General features: G+C 46.6%; 1 protein-coding gene across 1 annotated transcript in view; it reads left to right on the top strand.

Annotated features, from left to right (window-relative positions):
* The window catches only part of WNT7A (Wnt family member 7A), a 34,430-nt gene extending 18,285 nt beyond the window's left edge, over positions 1-16,145 (top strand). Inside the window, exon 4 of the mRNA XM_066557889.1 lies at positions 14,729-16,145. Coding sequence (XP_066413986.1) covers positions 14,729-15,208 — 480 coding nt within the window. The 3' untranslated portion in view covers positions 15,209-16,145. The remainder of the gene's footprint in view (positions 1-14,728) is intronic.
* Positions 16,146-17,719: the final 1,574 nt, after the last annotated feature.

Here is a 17,719-nt window from a genome sequence, read left to right as displayed (position 1 = left end):
CCTGCTCAGCCAGGACAGCACACAGCACTCCCACTCACAGAGCAGGAGTATTAATAGAGAAAAAAATGGCTCCACAAGCCCAGGAAACCTGGTGCTGGGTGCAGCAGATGTGCCTATGGAGGGTCTCCTGGGAGCTCTCCTGGGAGCTCTCCTGGTACAATATTTGGCCTAGATTAAAACCAGGCAGACAGAGAATGTTGAGGAGAAGGTTTACACACAGGGCTTGTGCCTCACTGTGACCAGACAGAATGTGTAAAAGTATCTTCTGGCAAACCTCTGATGTGGCTGTGGAGGCAAAGAGGGGTGTCCACCCAAGGACCCAGACCCAGTTCCATCCATCCAAGGTACACCCAGTGCTCAGTGCCTGCCTTCCCTCCAAGCACTCTGGCCCCAGGGCCTGGCACCCCAGCTGTACTTCAGTGCAATTAGAAAAGGAGCCTTAAATGCCACAAGGTCTATCCTGGCAGCTTCGTTGGCTGGGGCAGCAGGATTCCCAGAAAGGCCAAGCTCTGAGCTTGGAGAAAATCCAGTTCACTGAATGGGAAAGCTCCCATTGAGGCTGGTGGGAGCACAGGGTGCAGCTGAGTGCTTCCAAAATCCCATCCAGCTCCATCCCAAGGCTCTGCTGGGCAGCCTCCTAGGTGTGAAAAGAAATACACATCCCTTGCAGCCTTAGAGCATTTTGTTTGTGTTTGAAAGGATCAAAGCACTATTTATGGCTTTCCTACTTTTTAGATAATAGTCTTAAAGCAAGTCTGAGCTTGACAGACAAGCTCTGCATCTTCTCAACAGCCCAGAGTAAGATAAAGGAAGCATTAATGTTGGTCTAAATTATGAGAGGGAATTGGACTGCACAAGAACTGTAATCCACAAAAATGAATTTTCATTCCACTTGTCCTCCACTTTCATCTAATCAGAAATGGTGATACATGGTCCTACCTGTATTTTGGCTTTCAGCTCCCTCCTATATCTCATGTGGTTGAAAACTGAATTCCTGATTTACACTGGAGATTAGGGAATGATAAATGCTATCACTTGCCTGGAGTTGCAGTTTTAGAGGATTCTGGCATTATGAGCAAAACATGCATTTCATGTGTGTGATTCCTGGAGCTGACAGTCTGTCATACTGCTGACAGAGAGCTGGGACTGAGGGCCAGCCTCTCTTCATAAATAACAGAGATCTCAAATTCCAAATTTAATAGGGGGCACCTTTCTATTATGGCAATAATCAGATGCTTGCTTTGGTGATTAATTTGCTCAGCAAAGCCACTGGCTGGGTCACAGGTTTCTGGACAATTTCTGATTTAATCTGGCCTTTCTCTTTGGACAGTTAGCAACGCTTCCCATAGGACCATGCTTGTCATTCAGTGCTCAGAGGGGAATATCAGCTTGACCAAAATAGGTACTGTGTAGATTATTCACTTCTCTCAGGCTTTTCAGCACCTTTGGAGCCTTGATAGAGTCCTTGTTGTCTCTCCTGTTGCAGAACAAAACATTAATGATTTGAAGCATATGCAGCCTTCACACAGCACAATCTTCCCACAGCAGATTCCTGCTGTGTTTGGGGGTTGTAAAACTTACCCTGGTCATGGAAAAAAAAAGCCTGAGAGGCTGGAACAGGATGGGCTTCAAGGTCTCTTCCAGCCATTCTGTAACTCTATGAAAAGTTGTGAGAAAAAAACCAGCACCTGTTAACCTTAACTGTGACCTATGAGCTTGGCTGTCCTGTCTTGTAATGTTTTTATTAGCCTGTGCTCCTTGATGTTTTGTTGAGATCAGAATCCAAGATTTTTGAGCTTCATACCTGAATTTTGGCCCAAGTTTTTGAAAAAATTTCAGAAACAGTGGTTGAGAACTGTTCTGTTTCTTCCAAGACTGATTTCCTTGCCTGATATTGGGATCTTCCATACCCACACTTTAGCAAAACTCAAAGAAGATTGGTATTGGCCAAGTCAGCAGGAAACCAATGGTTAGGCCAGTTCACTGAGACCACTTTTAATGCAGAATCAGTCTGTGTTTATACATGAAGTGTTCACCAAATTCTGGTGGAGATCTCCCAGTGTGCAGCCTCATTCACTAAATCTCTGACAAATCAAAGCCAAGACTCGGATGTGGGGCAGGATCTCTGCTCCATGCTGTGTGAAACTGGAATCCTCTGCAGTTACAGCCCAGATCTCCTGAGCCTGAGCTGAAAGTATCTCCAGGAACATTTCCAGGAGCCTCAGTGATGAGTCAGGAACATGATCTCAGTTGCCTGAGCTAAGCCTGTAACTCAACAGAGGTTTTGGTAAAACTGAAAGTTAAACCAAGGTTTGGTTCAAACCTTGTCATTAACATGTGATGGCAGAAAACTCTGAGCTCATGAAGCCCTGAATGCTCACCAAGAGAAATAATTGCCAGCATGTGCTGTACAAATGGAACCAACTTTTGCTTTAATGGAAAGAGTTTCCAGGTATGTTGAAGTAAACAATTTAAAAAATCAATGAATGAAAAACAACCTTTTAGTCCAAGGACACAGTCAAGGCCTGTTGGTACTGGCAGGATGCAGAACTGAGCTATGGAAGGACAGAAAGGTTTCAAGGAACTGCAGGGAGGATGCTTGGCTCTCATGCCCAGTTAGTGCCAGAAGGCACCAGCATCCATTTGAATTAGTGCTGGTTATTGAAAGCAGCCCAAGCCTTCTGGTACTTGAAAGGCAGCTGCACCTAAAGGGTGTCCCTGGGCCAAGCAGCAGGAATGCCATGGCATGGGCTGGAGCCCAGATGTGAGGCAGCTCCATCCTGGAGCTCCAGCCAGACTCTCCTGGGAGCAGGCTGGTGCCTGCCCTGAGGGAACCAGCCTTGCCTACAGCATTCCAGATCCTGTACCAAAAATGAGCCCACCCACAGTTAAGGGACAGCCACACACCCTGGGACAGAGCTGCTCCCCCAGGAGATGTTCCTGAGCCCCAGAACACACTGTTGTGTTTGGGTGGATAAACCCTGCAAGCATGGAACAAATAACCATCGAGAGGGCACAATAGGCTGTAAATAAAGAAGTGCAACAAGGAGTCAAGAGAATGTATCCAAAAAACATGGATTAAGACTTCACAGGAGTTTCTTTCAATATATCTACACTTTGTCATATTTAGCTGAATTTACTTTGAAATTTCCAGTGGGAAATGAGAAGGCAGAAGGAAGCCAGACACCAAGTGAGTGCTTAGGCTTTGCTTTCCCAGGGAATCAGCCTGAGAAGTCTGCCTTGCTATACTTCGTGCAAATTTAGACTGAAAGGTGTAGTCAAAGTCCTAAAATATTTTCTAGAAAACTGTAGATTTGAATAACTATGCTAAGGAATACCTTAGCATTAAAATATTTGTTTAATTTGATCCAACAGACTTCTGCTTTATATTAAGGTACCTTAATGAGAGATTTATAAAATTGAGATCAGATTAATACACTGAAGGTGCACTATGGACATGCATGGTTTCTTCAGCTGATGCTTCATGTACTGGTGGGACTGGTGTTTAGCTCTGTTACAGGCATCTTGTGGCCTTCTGAACTGGAGACCTGGAGCAACTGGTTAACCCTTTGTTAAAAACATCCATCTCAAGGTGAAGACTCACTTGTGCATGGCTTATAAAGAGGAACCATCAATGGCATTGTAGGCTGCTGCTGCTGCTGAACTCGTGCATGAGTGGTGAGCAGAGAGATCAGTCAGGAAAATCAGCAGCACTGGTGGTGTCAGGGTGAGCTGGCTCAGGGAACCCCATCCAACCACACAGCACACCTCAAGTGAATTCTGTTAGCATGTGATTCCTTTGTAAGACAAAAGCTTCAACTGTTGCTCAAAATGGTGCAATCACAGAATCACAGGGTGGTTGGGGTTGGAAAGGACCTTAAACCCACCCAGTCCCAGCCTGGCCTTGGACACTTCCAGGGGCAGCCACAGCTCCCCTGGGCACCCTGTGCTTAGGCTGCACTCAGCATTACACATAAATTTAGGAAATTCCACTTTCTTCTGCATAGGAGCAAATTTTCATTGCTAACAGTCCAGAAGATCCCTGTTAAAATTCTTGGCCTGGGTCTGGGCGTGCTGCTCTTGGCAGCTGTGGGGTTGCAGAGAGAGGCTCTGCTGGTAGGATCTTATCTCTGAGAAGTGGGAGCTATCTGAAAACGTGGAAGTGTGGACCTAGTGCCCCAACTGCAGCAGGAGGGGGAAAGCACTTATGGATTAAACTTAATTAGAAAGTCATCTTTGTAATATTACAATTAACACCAAAATCATGTTACTTTATGATAACATGAGTATTTTGAATTGTAAACACAAAATGTGTGGAAGTCTGTGCACAATATACATTCTGTCATTGTGATCCAGCTTCTGCTTTCCAATAACTAACATAATTGCATGGAGATTATTTGGAGGAATAATGAGACATTTCTTTTAAACTAACAGGAATGGCTCTCACTTCCCTGAGCAGCTGTGGCTTGATGTGCCAATCTGGTGAGATCCCACCCAGGGTACAAGCACCCGTGGCAATGGGCTTGGAGCCTGTGCCACAGCCCAGGTTATCCCTGCTATCTCCAGGTGTTATCCCTGGAGAGCAGTGGGGCTGGGAGAAGGAAAGGAATGGGACTGGGGGTGAGGTAGCTCAGGTGCTCTACCCAGATCAACAAATGGCAGGTAGGCAAAGCAGGCCATGGGTGCCTCTCCAGTGCCATTTACTGAGCTGTGAACAGTGTTAGGACTGAAGTTTAAATATGTCTCTGGATCAAATACAAGCATAGCTCATGTTTTGTTCTAGACCAAAGGATTTAATGAAGAAGTTGAGGTAAGAAACTTTGTGTTTTTATAAAGGCAGTACTGCAAAATTGATGGAGAATTACTTTGACATTACCTAAAAAGGCCAGTAGAAAGGAAAAACATCCCTTTCAACTAAAAGTACTGTCTTGGAGAACTAAAATTTATAAACATTTTTCAGCATCCTGAATAATGTCCTCTGTAGTATCATCTGCTGGGTACCCTAGGGTTAACTCTCACAGTTTGGTATGCAACCAAATGATCCTATAATTAACTGTGTGTGGCTATTGGTTGAAAATGTTTGGAAGCAATATGAAGTGATAATATTCTGCTGCTCATACTCCTGCCAGTACCTGGTTTTGTTAGTTTAGCACAAGAGGTGTTTCCTGATTACTTGTCTGGAACCAGCCAGGCTGCTCTCTTGGTTTCCATCACTCTTTGGAAACTTTCCTCTCGACAACTTCAGCATTTGTCAAAATGCTCTACCTGGTGGCTCCCAGCTCTTTATACACAATCCTTTACTGCCAGCACCACTTCCCTGGAGAGCTTCCCCTCCACTGGGGAGGGTCCCACAGAAGGTGAATTTCAGGGGATGAGTCAGGCCTGGGTCATTCCTCTCCCTGTGAATCCACTGTGATGAGGACAAATTCCAGTTGTGTCATTTCTTGTTTTCCCTGCATGGTTTTTATGTGCAGAATGACTCAGGCTCCATGACAAAACCCAAAGCAAGGGGCAGCAGCGACGTCCTTGTCTGAATAACCCCAAGAGTTTAACTCATGTGTACCCAAACTGAGGAACATAATTAAATTCAGCTCCTCTTACCTGGGGGTGTTTCCCATTTCTTCACAAATATCATGCTAAAACATAAGCTACAGGCACAATTAGCTTCTTAATGCCATCTTAGTTCAGAGGCCCAGAGAATGGGGGAAGATCACTGTCCCCAGATGAGAACTTTGAGCAGACACTCTGGGTGTAGGATGCTGCAAAGATTGCATTGGCTTTGAAGGGATCAGGGCCAGCAGACACGGCTTAGCTTGGCTTTCACTGACTTCACTGTCCTGATCCATCCATTGACTGCAGGGGTGAGCTTGTGGGGTGAAGCAGGGATTAAGGAAAATGATGTTTTTAACAATGGACATCCATGACGTTTTAAATACATAGCAAATTACCACACAGATCACTATTTTAGAGAATCCTGATTGGAAGTATCAGTCTTTTAGGGTGATTTTTAATTGGTGACCAGAATGTAAGGGAGGAACATATGACCTAAGAAGAAATGTTATGTGGGTAGCATGTCAAAGGGCAGAAAAATTGCTGCCTCATTTTCTTTCTAAACTTAGTGTCTTAGTGTCAGTGAGCACCATGCTGTTTCTTCATTTCCAAAACTCTTCAATCATCATCTTTTATTCACTTCTGGCATGAACCTTCTATCCAGTATCTTTTTGGAAAGGAAGATATGTACTGTGGAAAACTTATGTAGTGATAGGAAGGAAAGCTAGATAACATAACCAACAACTCTATCTGTAATTCTGTGCCACCACCCCCATTCCAGCCTATTTCAGCTTCATCCTACAAAGTGCTCAGGTGGGCCAGACAACAAGACTGTTCAGTATTTCACAAGCTAAAATCCATCATGTCCACAGTGTCAGTTTTGCTTGGACAGCAGCAAGTAATGATCCTAGATAAATTTTCACTTAATCTCACAATCCCATTTCAGTAAGGGGCTAGGAAATCCCATTTTCATTTAATTATAGAATATAAAATCACATGTTTAATGTCTTTAAGACAATTCAGCTATATTCTAATAATAACAAGTGAAATTACATTAAAAGAAATCAGATTTTTTTCGGAAATATTTTTTCCAAGTTCCTTTTTATGACAGATCTTCAAACTTCCTACATGATGACACTTACTTGGCACTGCATTGATCCAGTCTAATCTAGGTGATAATGTGTCTCACAAGAGTTACTTTTCAAAAACAAGTCGTTTATCCAACCCATTGAGAGTTACGTTTTCAAATTATTTCCATTTTTTTCTGTTAAAATATTTGCCTTTCTTTTAAATAGAAAACCCCTCAGAACCAAAAGGCAAATGGTGCTTCAGGCAGCTGTACCCAGGATCCAGAACAGCAGTGACCCCTCAATAAACTGCCAGGCCACCTTTCAAATCGTGAGCCTTTGTCATCAGCAGCTGAGAAAGCACAAAGTGCCACACCAGGATCCCCCATTTCCCAGCTACATCCAACAGATACTGGGAAAAGGCTGCTCTCAGACTCTGTCCTGATGTGAAACCTACCTAAGCATTAATTTGGAAATTTGCAGCTGAAATTTGTAGTTTTCTTACAGCATTTCCTGTGAAAGGGTGGGTGAGGAGGTTTTGCACTGAATGCACCACTGAAAACAGAGAAAACAGGAACTTTGCAAAGCATGGGAAACCCAACCTGAGGCTCCAGCTGGGCATTAATGGCTTTGATTTGCATTTTGATGGCCAAAGAGAGATGAGAGTGCAGGTCCTTCCTGTCTGGGGAGAGCTGGAATGGGACAGAGCTGAGAAGGAGAGGGGTCCCAGGGTCCTGCAGCTGTTATCAGATACAGGGAGAGGGAGAGGGAGAGGAGAGGAAGCACCTGGAGACACCTGAGGCAGGAGGGGCACCCCAGGGGCACAGGGGATTTTGGGGGTGTCACTCCTCTCAAACCCCTACAGATGCTGAGCTGTCAGCATCAGGGGCTGCCACATCATGGCCTCTACCTCAGCAGGCAGGACCCTGATGGAGGCAAACTCAAACTCTAGAGCCTCATTTGGCTTCCATAAAGTGTGATCAGGTTTGCAGAGCAAACTCCTGAGGGCTGGGCAGGCTCAGAGCCCGAGCCACAGGCACAGCCACAGATAGGGTGCTCTCCTAGAAGGACCCCTCAGTGCCAGAAAGCTGAGGAAGAATTGAATTCTCAGGAGGAATTTCTTCATGGATGGCATTGTTAAACACCAGCAGGGGCTGCCCAGGGAGGGATGGAGTCCCCATCCCTGGAGGTGTCCAAGGCCACTCTGGATGTGGCACTCAGGCTCTGGGCTGGGGACAAGATGAGGATCCTTGGACTGGATGGTGTGGGAGGCTTTCTCCCCTAAATGTTTCTGTGGCCCTGAGGTTTTGTGACACCTTGTTTTATTGCACAGAGCAGCTCCTACAGCTCGAGAAAAGGCAAGGGCCAGGCCTTATGTTTGAGAAGAGCATTAATTAGGTGGTGTGAGAATCCATCCAATTAAATCTCACCTTTTGAAACCAGTTATGTCCTTTGTGTCCCAAGTTCAGCTATTCTTCAGAAATAACAACTATAAAAGCATTCTGTGAAATTTACTTTCTGGACCCAGAAGTGGTGACAAATTGATTTAGTCTACAGCAAGTCACAGAGGTTATCAGAAGTATAAGAAAAATATGCAGGAGAAAATATTTTTTGCTGCATTCCTCTCAGCTTTTACTGATCCTGCTCTTGTTCATTTGCTATTCTGCTCAGTGTTAGGCAGTGGCTGAAGGGCTCCAGCTCTGTGATTTAAACAACACAACTTGCCCAGGGAGAGAGGATCACATCTCATTCTGTTTGCACGTGCTGGCAGCATTGTGTGAGCACTGTGACCATGCAGAAAGTCTCACTAATACTTGTTCTTTACTTCTTTGACACACTGGGAAAACAGAAGCTGCTTTTCAAAGATAATTCCGGCATGTGATCATTTTTTTTATAAAGATGAAGTAAAGGGCAACTAATATTTCAGGCAGAAAGTACAAAAATAAATATGAAATCCTGTAAAGGGCACACGAGAAATGAAAGGAATCTCCTTCTTTGGGTGGCATAGAGAAAGGTCAGAAATAGGACAAAAAAAGATTGAACTTATGAGAGTATAAAATTTCTGAAGCCTTCATTTTTCAGGGTGTCATGACTTCAAATCTGGAAAAAGTTTTTCTGCTCCTTAAAAGAGGATATCCCTTAGTGAAGGTAGATGGTGGTGAAATCCCAGCCAGCTGTGGTGTTTGCAGCAGGGTGTTATTTATCAGAATGCTCCCTGCATAACCAGCCCTCAGACCAGCAGGTTGCCCAATTTTCCTGAGACACCAATTCCAAGGAAAGTGCAAAGGTGGTTTGATTGATGTAGGTCACGTGCTGTGGTGATTCCCTGCTCATTTTTTATTTAAAACACAAAAATTCTTGTCATGAGGAAAAGGGTTCAGCCTGCCTGGGGTAGCAGGATTTCTGGGATAGTCACAGCTCGTGGTGTTCTGGAGCAAAGTTGTTTGATACTGACTTCAGATATTCTGTTGCACGGATTTACTTATCAAAAAGATGAGAAAAACCATCTTTTGGCTGTGCTTAATAAGATCTTCATAAAATGTTCAAGTGAGGTGTCAAAGCCTGTCTGGAATGAGTCACTCTGTGGGACACAATCCTTTCCAAGCTCATCCCAGTCAGTTTGCCAGAGGAGTTAGTGCAAAATGTGCTCCTACAGAAGACATCTGATAGCAGCTCAGTAGTCATAACTAGTGGCCATCCACTGATGGGAATATTTTCCATCTTTCCTGTTTAAGTATGCCTTTGCTAATTTTAAACTTGCATTTGAGTGGCTTTTACACAGTTTCTCAATTTCTTAAAGATTCCATAGGATTAGTCTCTGACAGCAGGGTTTCTTTTTTTGTAGTCTCTCTTGTTCTTTCTTTTTCCCAATCAAAAAGCACTAGGTATAACTTGTACTGCCCTCAGATTTCAGAGCTTTGGTGCTAGACCAGTCTTGCAAGTTACTTAAGCAGTAGCATCCTTTTGAGATTAATCTCACACTTGGATAAAACATGTGGCAGAGACACTTCCCAATAACTTTAAGAGACATGGTCCTTTTGCTGTCTGTCCAGTCAGTGCTACACATCCACCCAGTGCCCTTTCCAGTTCCTGGGCTCACTCTGCACATGAGTTGGTTCTCACGTTCTTTTGGTGAAAGACTAAATAAGACATGGCTTTATTTTATTAGCTTAAAGCATCCTTTTTATTCAATGAATCTTTCCAATAGCAAAACAAATGTATCTCAACATTATTCCCAAAGTTTGAGGAGCTTTGTCTTATTTAAGGAGCTACAATTGCCTCTGTAATAATATCAATCACCAGTCCTCACCTTCCACCAGCTGAAAGAGGCATCTCCCCATGGCCCTCTCCAAGCCCTGCCATATTCTTCTCTGGAGTGAAAATCTCACTAATTTTCCAATACTTACACTTTCCTTGACCTTTAGTGAAGGTGTGTGTGCAGACATTTGCAGGAGACAGTAATTGCCTGACCCAGGCAGTCTGATGTCAGGCAAAATTAGGCAAGACCATGGCCTTGGTGGGCAGGAGCCAGTATCTCACTAATTACGGATTACCTGGGCTGCAGATGCAGCCTGGGCTGGGGTTATTCCGGCTGCAGCACTGCAGGGTGCCTGGCCCTGCACTGATCCCTTGGGAATCCTGCTGGAGGGGGGGTGAGCTGGAGGTGGGATGATCTCCAGATTTGAGGTGTAGGTCCTTGAGCACAGCTTTGGCATCAAGGGCTGCACAGCTCTGGCTGAGCTGGGGCTGGGCAGTCCCTGACCCCACGTGTGGAGTCCTTGGGGAGCTCAGCTGCTTTGGTGCTGGGAGCCCAGGACTGGGGACAGACTGACACCACTGAGGGACTGGGGACAGACTCTGGGCTGGGAAAAGCCCTATGTCGGTGTGAGTGCTGTGTCTGAGCATGCCAGGCACAGAACCAGCTCTCCATGGGCCCCCAGCAGGGTGGGACAGCCCTGGCTGAGCCTGGAACAGCTGGAACAGCCCCACCAGGCTGCAGGGCCACAGAGCTGGAACAGCCCCACCAGGCTGCAGGGCCATGGAACTGGAACAGCCCCAGCCAGGCTGCAAGGCCATGGAGCTGGAACAGCCCCACCAGGCTGCAGGGTCACAGAGCTGGAACAGCCCCACCAGGCTGCAGGGCCACATGGAGCTGGAACAGCCCCACCAGGCTGCAGGGTCACAGAGCTGGAACAGCCCCACCAGGCTGCAGGGCCATGGAGCTGGAACAGCCCCACCAGGCTGCAGGGTCACATGGAGCTGGAACAGCCCCACCAGGCTCCAGAACCATGGAGCTGGAACAGCCCCACCAGGCTGCAGGGCCATGGAGCTGGAACAGCCCCACCAGGCTGCAGGGCCATGGAGCTGGAACAGCCCCACCAGGCTGCAGGGCCACATGGAGCTGGAACAGCCCCACCAGGCTCCTGGACCATGGAGCTGGAACAGCCCCACCAGGCTCCTGGACCATGGAGCTGGAACAGCCCCACCAGGCTGCAGGGCCACATGGAGCTGGAACAGCCCCACCAGGCTGCAAGGCCATGGAGCTGGAACAGCCCCACCAGGCTGCAAGGCCATGGAGCTGGAACAGCCCCACCAGGCTGCAGGGTCACATGGAGCTGGAACAGCCCCACCAGGCTGCAGGGCCATGGAGCTGGAACAGCCCCACCAGGCTCCTGGACCATGGAGCTGGAACAGCCCCTGCAGCTCCTGGGCTGCTGCTGCCACCCTCCCATGGCCAACCCCACACATTCCCTGCAAAGCTAAAGAGGGAGAGCAAACACGTTGTGCTCCCAGTAGCAGTGCCCAAAGGTGCTGCATCTGGAGATAACATCAGCAGGGAGAGCCAGCCCAGCTCTCCCCACACAAACTATTTCCCAGAGGCAAATGGCAAAGGGAGACAGAGGGAGAAACAAGTACTGACAGTTTGCTGTAGAAGCTCAAAGAAAAAGTGGACAAAGCTAAAAGAACTCCAGCTCTTTGTCTGTATTTGATCCAGTTCAGAGCACCCACTGGTGCATACAGATTTACTTCCCATGGCTGGTGGAGCTGGATATGGTCATTTGGTAAGAAAAATGGGGTCTGAAATTTTGTGAACTCCATGCTCTTACATTTTAGGAAAAGTCAATCTGTAACACACCTAAAGTTTAAATCTGACGTAAAAAGTATGAGCTGCTGGATAATTCCTTCAAAGAAACAAATCCTGAAATAAAAGGTGAAGAATGCTTTCTGGTTTTAACACAGGCAAAGTTTTTAATGGAAGGGCGCTGCTTTTGGCTCACAGAAACCAAGGAAAAGACTGGTCTGTGTCCCTACCCAAAGAATCCCACATTACAGGCACTGATTCATCAGAGGGTACTGGAATAATATAATAGTATTAAAATACCACCATGCACATATTTTAATGTAAAACAAATAGTCCAAGCACCTGCTATCAGAGTACAACAGAACCATCAAATCACCACTGCAGGGTTTGCTTTTGCTGAGGCCAGACAGTTCAAGTCCCATGCAGCCTCATTTGTACAGGCTGTGGAGCCAATTGAGCCTTGCTGAATTTGCAGGACATGGCCCTGAAAGCCCAAAGAGGAGGATGGATTTGTGTGCAAGGACAGAAGGAACAAAAGGGGTTGTGAGCCACAGGTGGAGAGGATGGGTTAGAGGAGGCAGGGCTGGAGGGGACAGCTGAGCTGCAGAGGGCAGGGGACACAAATGAGGCAGATGTGCCAGAGAGATTCCAGCAGAGAGTTTGGAAGCTCTGGCACCTCTGACAAGCGCAGAGAGAAAGGGAGAGGGAGCCAGTAAACCTTAGGAAAATACAGAAACAATAAATGGGAGAGAGAACAATAAAGCAGAACTTTCTCACCCATGAGCTCCTTCCCATCCCCTTCCAGGTGTTTTTGGACCTCTAGGAAGGACCCCTAGCACTGGGGCTCAGCTGGTGTTGCTCAAACTTCTGTTCAAAAGCCCTTTTAACCCTGAGTGCCTTTGGCCAGGCTTGGCTGAGAGCTGCAGAGCAGGGCCTGGCTGGGGCTGGGGCAGGAGCCCAGCCCAGGGCATGAGGCCACCCCGAGGAGCTCCCATCCCTTCTCGAGGAGCCTCCATTCTTCCTGAGGAGCCTCATCCCTTCCTGAGGAGCCCCATCCCTTCCCAAGGAGCCCCATCCCTTCCTGAGCCCCCATCCCTTCCTGAGCCCCATCCCTTCCCAAGGAGCCCCATCCCTTCCCAAGGAGCTCCCATCCCTTCCCAAGGAGCCCCATCCCTTCCTGAGCCCCCATCCCTTCCCAAGGAGCCCCATCCCTTCCCAAGGAGCCCCATCCCTTCCTGAGCCCCCATCCCTTCCTGAGGAGCCCCATCCCTCAGACCCTGCTGGCTCTAGATGGGATGGTAATGAAATAACCAAAAGGCAATTTAGGCTCCTTAGCTGCACTTCAGGGCAAAGCCCTGCCTGGGTAGGTGGCACATGATGTGTTTTGTGTTCATGTTCCAAGCCAATTTGGCGGATCCCCGTGGCAGATTGGAAATACTTTGTTGCAAGTTTGAACATCTTACCAGGAGGTAAGGCCTTCTACAAGAGCAGTGATTGAATTAGGGTTGAGAAATGTATCCCTGGCTAGTTTCAATTTCAAAAGAGAGAGCTTTTAAAAAGGTACAAATGAGGCTAAAGGAATTTATGTTATTTTTCCGGTTTCTGTGCTATAACTCCTTTTCCATCTCCTCATCTATCTTCCAAGTGTCCTGCCTTATGAATGAGTGAGCAATAAAAGAAGTATGCAGTGGCTGAGAGAGAAACTCAAGATAACAAGATAAAGCCAAAGCTTGAGCAGAAGTTAAGATGTAGATCAGAATATGGAATTTTCTCACATCTGAGTTTTAGGGCAGTCATTAGATTGTTTGCATGAGAAGCTGATTTAAAATCAGTAGCACAAAATGTGACCTAGCATGTGCTGAGTTCACTTGTGTCAAAGGCTTGGACCTGTGCTTTTGCGGGTTGTGATCCTGTCTTCAGACCACATGTGCTCCTAGACTAAAATAAAAATAAAGCTATTTCATAGAACAAAAGAATTACAGAACCACGGAATGATTTGCATAGGAAGAGATTTTAAAGTTCATCTAATTCTGACCCTCGTTCCACAGGCAGGAACCTTCCTCTGGGTCAGTGCTCTGTCTGTCCTTGCCACCCCCAGCTCACAGTGAGGATTTAGGCCTGAGGTCCCCACACATGTCCAGCCTCAGAGCTGGACCTGGCTCCTTTAGTGCAGGCTGCTGTTTTCTGCTGAAAATGGCCAGTGACAGTGTCTGCTGTTTCCAAACACCCCAAGCTGAAGGGAGAGGCTGTAACAAAGGGTTAATTCCAATTTCCATATCACTGACTGGCTGCCCAGGTTTGGAGCTGCATGGATCAGCTGGGTTTTCTCAGGGGAAAAATGATGTGACCACTCCCTGAGCCCTGATAATCCCTCTGCCTGGGCTTTCCAGTGCTGGGCTCTGCCAGGTTAGGCAGAGTTTCATCATCAAAATTATTGTGGCCTCTTTCAAGTAAAAGACAGTGGGAAATTAATTGCTGGAATTAGGTGTGTGTGCTTGCGTTATCCCAACGTCACTGCTGCTTGGGGTCAGCTGCAGGGCCCAGGACTCAGAGCAGGGACTAAGCTGGACTCCAGTTTTATTTGGCAAAGACTGGGCTGGTAAACAGCAGGAGAAGATACAGGGACAGAGTTTCAGGGGATGTGAAGGCAGAAGGGAAGATGAGGCTTGTTAACTTCAAAAAGAGAGTGTCGGGCACTGGGCAATCCTGTTGAAGAAAAGCTGTGCCTGAGGAGGGTCCCATTCCAGCTTTGGTCCCTTGGCTGTGGAGTTAGGCAGAGTTATCCTCCCTGCTGAACTCACAGCGCAGAAGGGGAATCAGCTCTGCAGGCTGATGGGTCATACTGATGAGCATTTGACCCAGTATGACTGGGTCATACTGATGAGCATTTGCTGCCTGGGACAGCAGCGTGCCCTGTGTGTGGTGGCAGCTCCCAGTGCAGAGCAAACCCATCCCTGAGTGTCACCCAGCCAGTGTCCCTCTGACAGGCCTGCTATTAATGCATCCTTCTTTGTTCTTCTAACCACAGATCCTGGAGGAAAACATGAAGTTAGAGTGCAAGTGCCACGGGGTCTCGGGGTCCTGCACCACTAAAACCTGCTGGACAACGCTGCCCAAGTTCCGGGAGCTGGGCTACATCCTCAAGGACAAGTACAACGAGGCCGTGCAGGTGGAGCCCGTCAGGGCCAGCCGCAACAAGCGCCCCACCTTCCTCAAGATCAAGAAGCCCCTTTCGTACCGCAAGCCCATGGACACAGACCTGGTGTACATCGAGAAATCCCCCAACTACTGCGAGGAGGACCCAGTGACGGGCAGCGTGGGCACGCAGGGCCGCATGTGCAACAAGACGGCGCAGCAGTCCAACGGCTGTGACCTCATGTGCTGCGGCCGCGGCTACAACACCCACCAGTACTCCAGGGTGTGGCAGTGCAACTGCAAGTTCCACTGGTGCTGCTACGTGAAATGCAACACGTGCAGCGAGAGGACAGAGGTGTACACCTGTAAGTGAGCCTGCCCCGGCCGCTCCCGGCCTGGATACATTTGCACATGCACTCCACGGAGCTGAGCGGAACTGCGGGAAGAGCTGCTCTCCCCAGGAGATGCTCACCAACGGAGCCCTCTCTTCTCTCCTCACGTTTCGTTGCTCATGTGGATACACATTTCAGACTCTTATAAAGTCAGCCAAGAAACAAAAACAAGCAGACCCCTCCCTAGGCCACCAGAGACATGAAAGAGAGAGGAAAGGATCACCTCAGTGAGCCTGCCCCTCGGGAGGAGGGAGCGCTGGCTGCCTTGCGGAAAGAACCGGCCAGGGAGGCATCTCTGGGGCTGGCAACAACTCTTGGTTTGGGAAAGGGGTGCTCAAACACCTCTGTGTACGAGGAGCAGGGAGGGGTAGGGGAGAAATCCCTACAGAAGGGCTTTGCACAGGATGGGATGGACAGAGCCTCCCTGTGAATTGCCTGTGGGAGTGTGTGGATAACACAGATTTAGGCTCCCACACTCGTGAAAAGCTTCTACTGGTCTTGCCCATCTTTCCACGTCACAGCACTTGCTGCAGCAAGAAGAACTGTGGAAGGGTTCTGTAGACACTGCTTTATCTGCCTTTCTCGTGTGTGTGTGTGAGCTGCAGATTTTAGCACAGGGATTTGGGACACTTGGGCATAATAATAACAATATTTAACAATTTATTCAGATAAAACTAATATTAATTTATTTAATTAAAAGAAGAACTTTACCAACCTTTCTGGAACTATTCTGCAATTAAAGTAGATAGCTGGCTTTCTTTGTGGAATAATTTTGTAGGATCAGCAAGGAAACACTGGAGCTGTACATATTATTCTTGACTAGGATATTTCTATTAGTTGGACTTGCAGGATATGTTCTACAGTACTGGATGTTTAAGGACAAAAGCTGGAGTCTTTATATATATGTACATACACAAACACACTGTATTTGGGGGTTTTTGTTTGTTTGTTTCCTCCTGTTTGCTGCTAGTTGTCTGGAACAAAAGTGGAGTGGTAGGGGTTACAGATCTTTACCAGTTTTGCGTTTTGTTTTGTTTTGTTTTTTTTTTTTTTTCTTCAATTAAAGAAAGAAACATTAATAAAATCCTGTTTGGAATATGTCTAAAAATAAGAAAATCCAGACAAAATTCCATCTTTTGGAAAAATCAACCATAGGATAAGAGAGTATATTTTGTAAGAGACTATTTTTATATAAATATTTTATTTATACTACGTCTGCTTGTTCAACCTGTACTTTTTCTCAAAACAGGCATACAATTTGTAATTCTTAGGCTATTTAACAGAGAAAGGGTAATTAGTTTGTGAACACAACAGCAGCAAGCTGGATGCATTCAGCTGCAATTGGTGGATGTGTCAGAAAGCAGGATGAACTTTCTCTCCTGGCTCTTTTCCTGCAGCTCAGTTTGCAGAATATGCAAAACAAGAACAGGGTATGTAGCATCAATTTTGTCACATGGCTTGAATTCATGATTGGTATTAACTGGATGCTCATTTATCCCATTCAAGAAAAAAAATCCGAATTAGCTTCCCACATGCATCAGTCATTAAACTGTGGCGTTATGACTCGCAAATGTGCTGTGTGTGCTGTCAGTTAAACCTCTGCTTTGTGCTGCTGTCAAAGCTGATTCCCATCAGGGCAAGACTGTAGACTGGGACTGTAATAACTTGCATGACACACATCGTCTGATTCTCATAGATAGGATACAAAGCTTACTTTTTGTCCAGCTCCTTTTGGCATTTACATTATTCTTTCCCCCCCTCCAAAAGCCAGAGCCCAAAAATACAGAAAAACATTCGGACCAGTTTAAAGAGGCAAATTTAAAGACTACTCACTTGTTTTCCAGAGCCCAACTAAGCTGTTTTGCATTCCCTTTGGGGTATTTCCTTTTTATCACTGCTGATTTCTTCAGACATTGGAGTAGTAAATATTTCTCTGCATTTAGAATTGTTCTGTTCCTACTGCTTAACTCATTTGTGGCTGATAAAAAACCATGTCTAATTCTAACGTTGTTTTTCACTGGGTAAGAAACGTGGCCCAGCATTACAGATGATATTGCACATTGTCTGGGACAGATCAGGTTCTCTGCTCCTTCCAGACTGCGGGATCTCCCCAGTTAATGAGGCATCAGTGATGGGAATGTGTCACTGACTCCCTGCACAGCAGCAAGTGCCACCAGGGCTAGGTGAGACACCTCTGTCCTGTGTGCACTGGTCCTTCTCGGGCAAAACTCCCACCCAACACTGTGAAAACAGAGAATTTCTGAGAAGGGAAACAGAAGCATCACAAAAGATGCTGCAAAGTTTGACAACCTACCTGTTAGCACTTGGGTTTTAACTCATTCCTTGTATATATATTATTTAAGAACACAAGCCCATGCAGTACCTAATCCTCGCAATGTATATCAGGGGTTAATGCACAGTTTCTTTGCAGACCTGCCACTTAACACAAAATAGAATTTTTATTCAATTCAGGCACCAGAATGGGGTATCAA

The sequence above is a fragment of the Molothrus aeneus genome, chromosome 12 (genome assembly GCF_037042795.1).
Source record: "Molothrus aeneus isolate 106 chromosome 12, BPBGC_Maene_1.0, whole genome shotgun sequence".
In the NCBI taxonomy this organism is placed as follows: domain Eukaryota; kingdom Metazoa; phylum Chordata; class Aves; order Passeriformes; family Icteridae; genus Molothrus; species Molothrus aeneus.
This window is presented reverse-complemented; position numbering and strand designations above follow the sequence as displayed.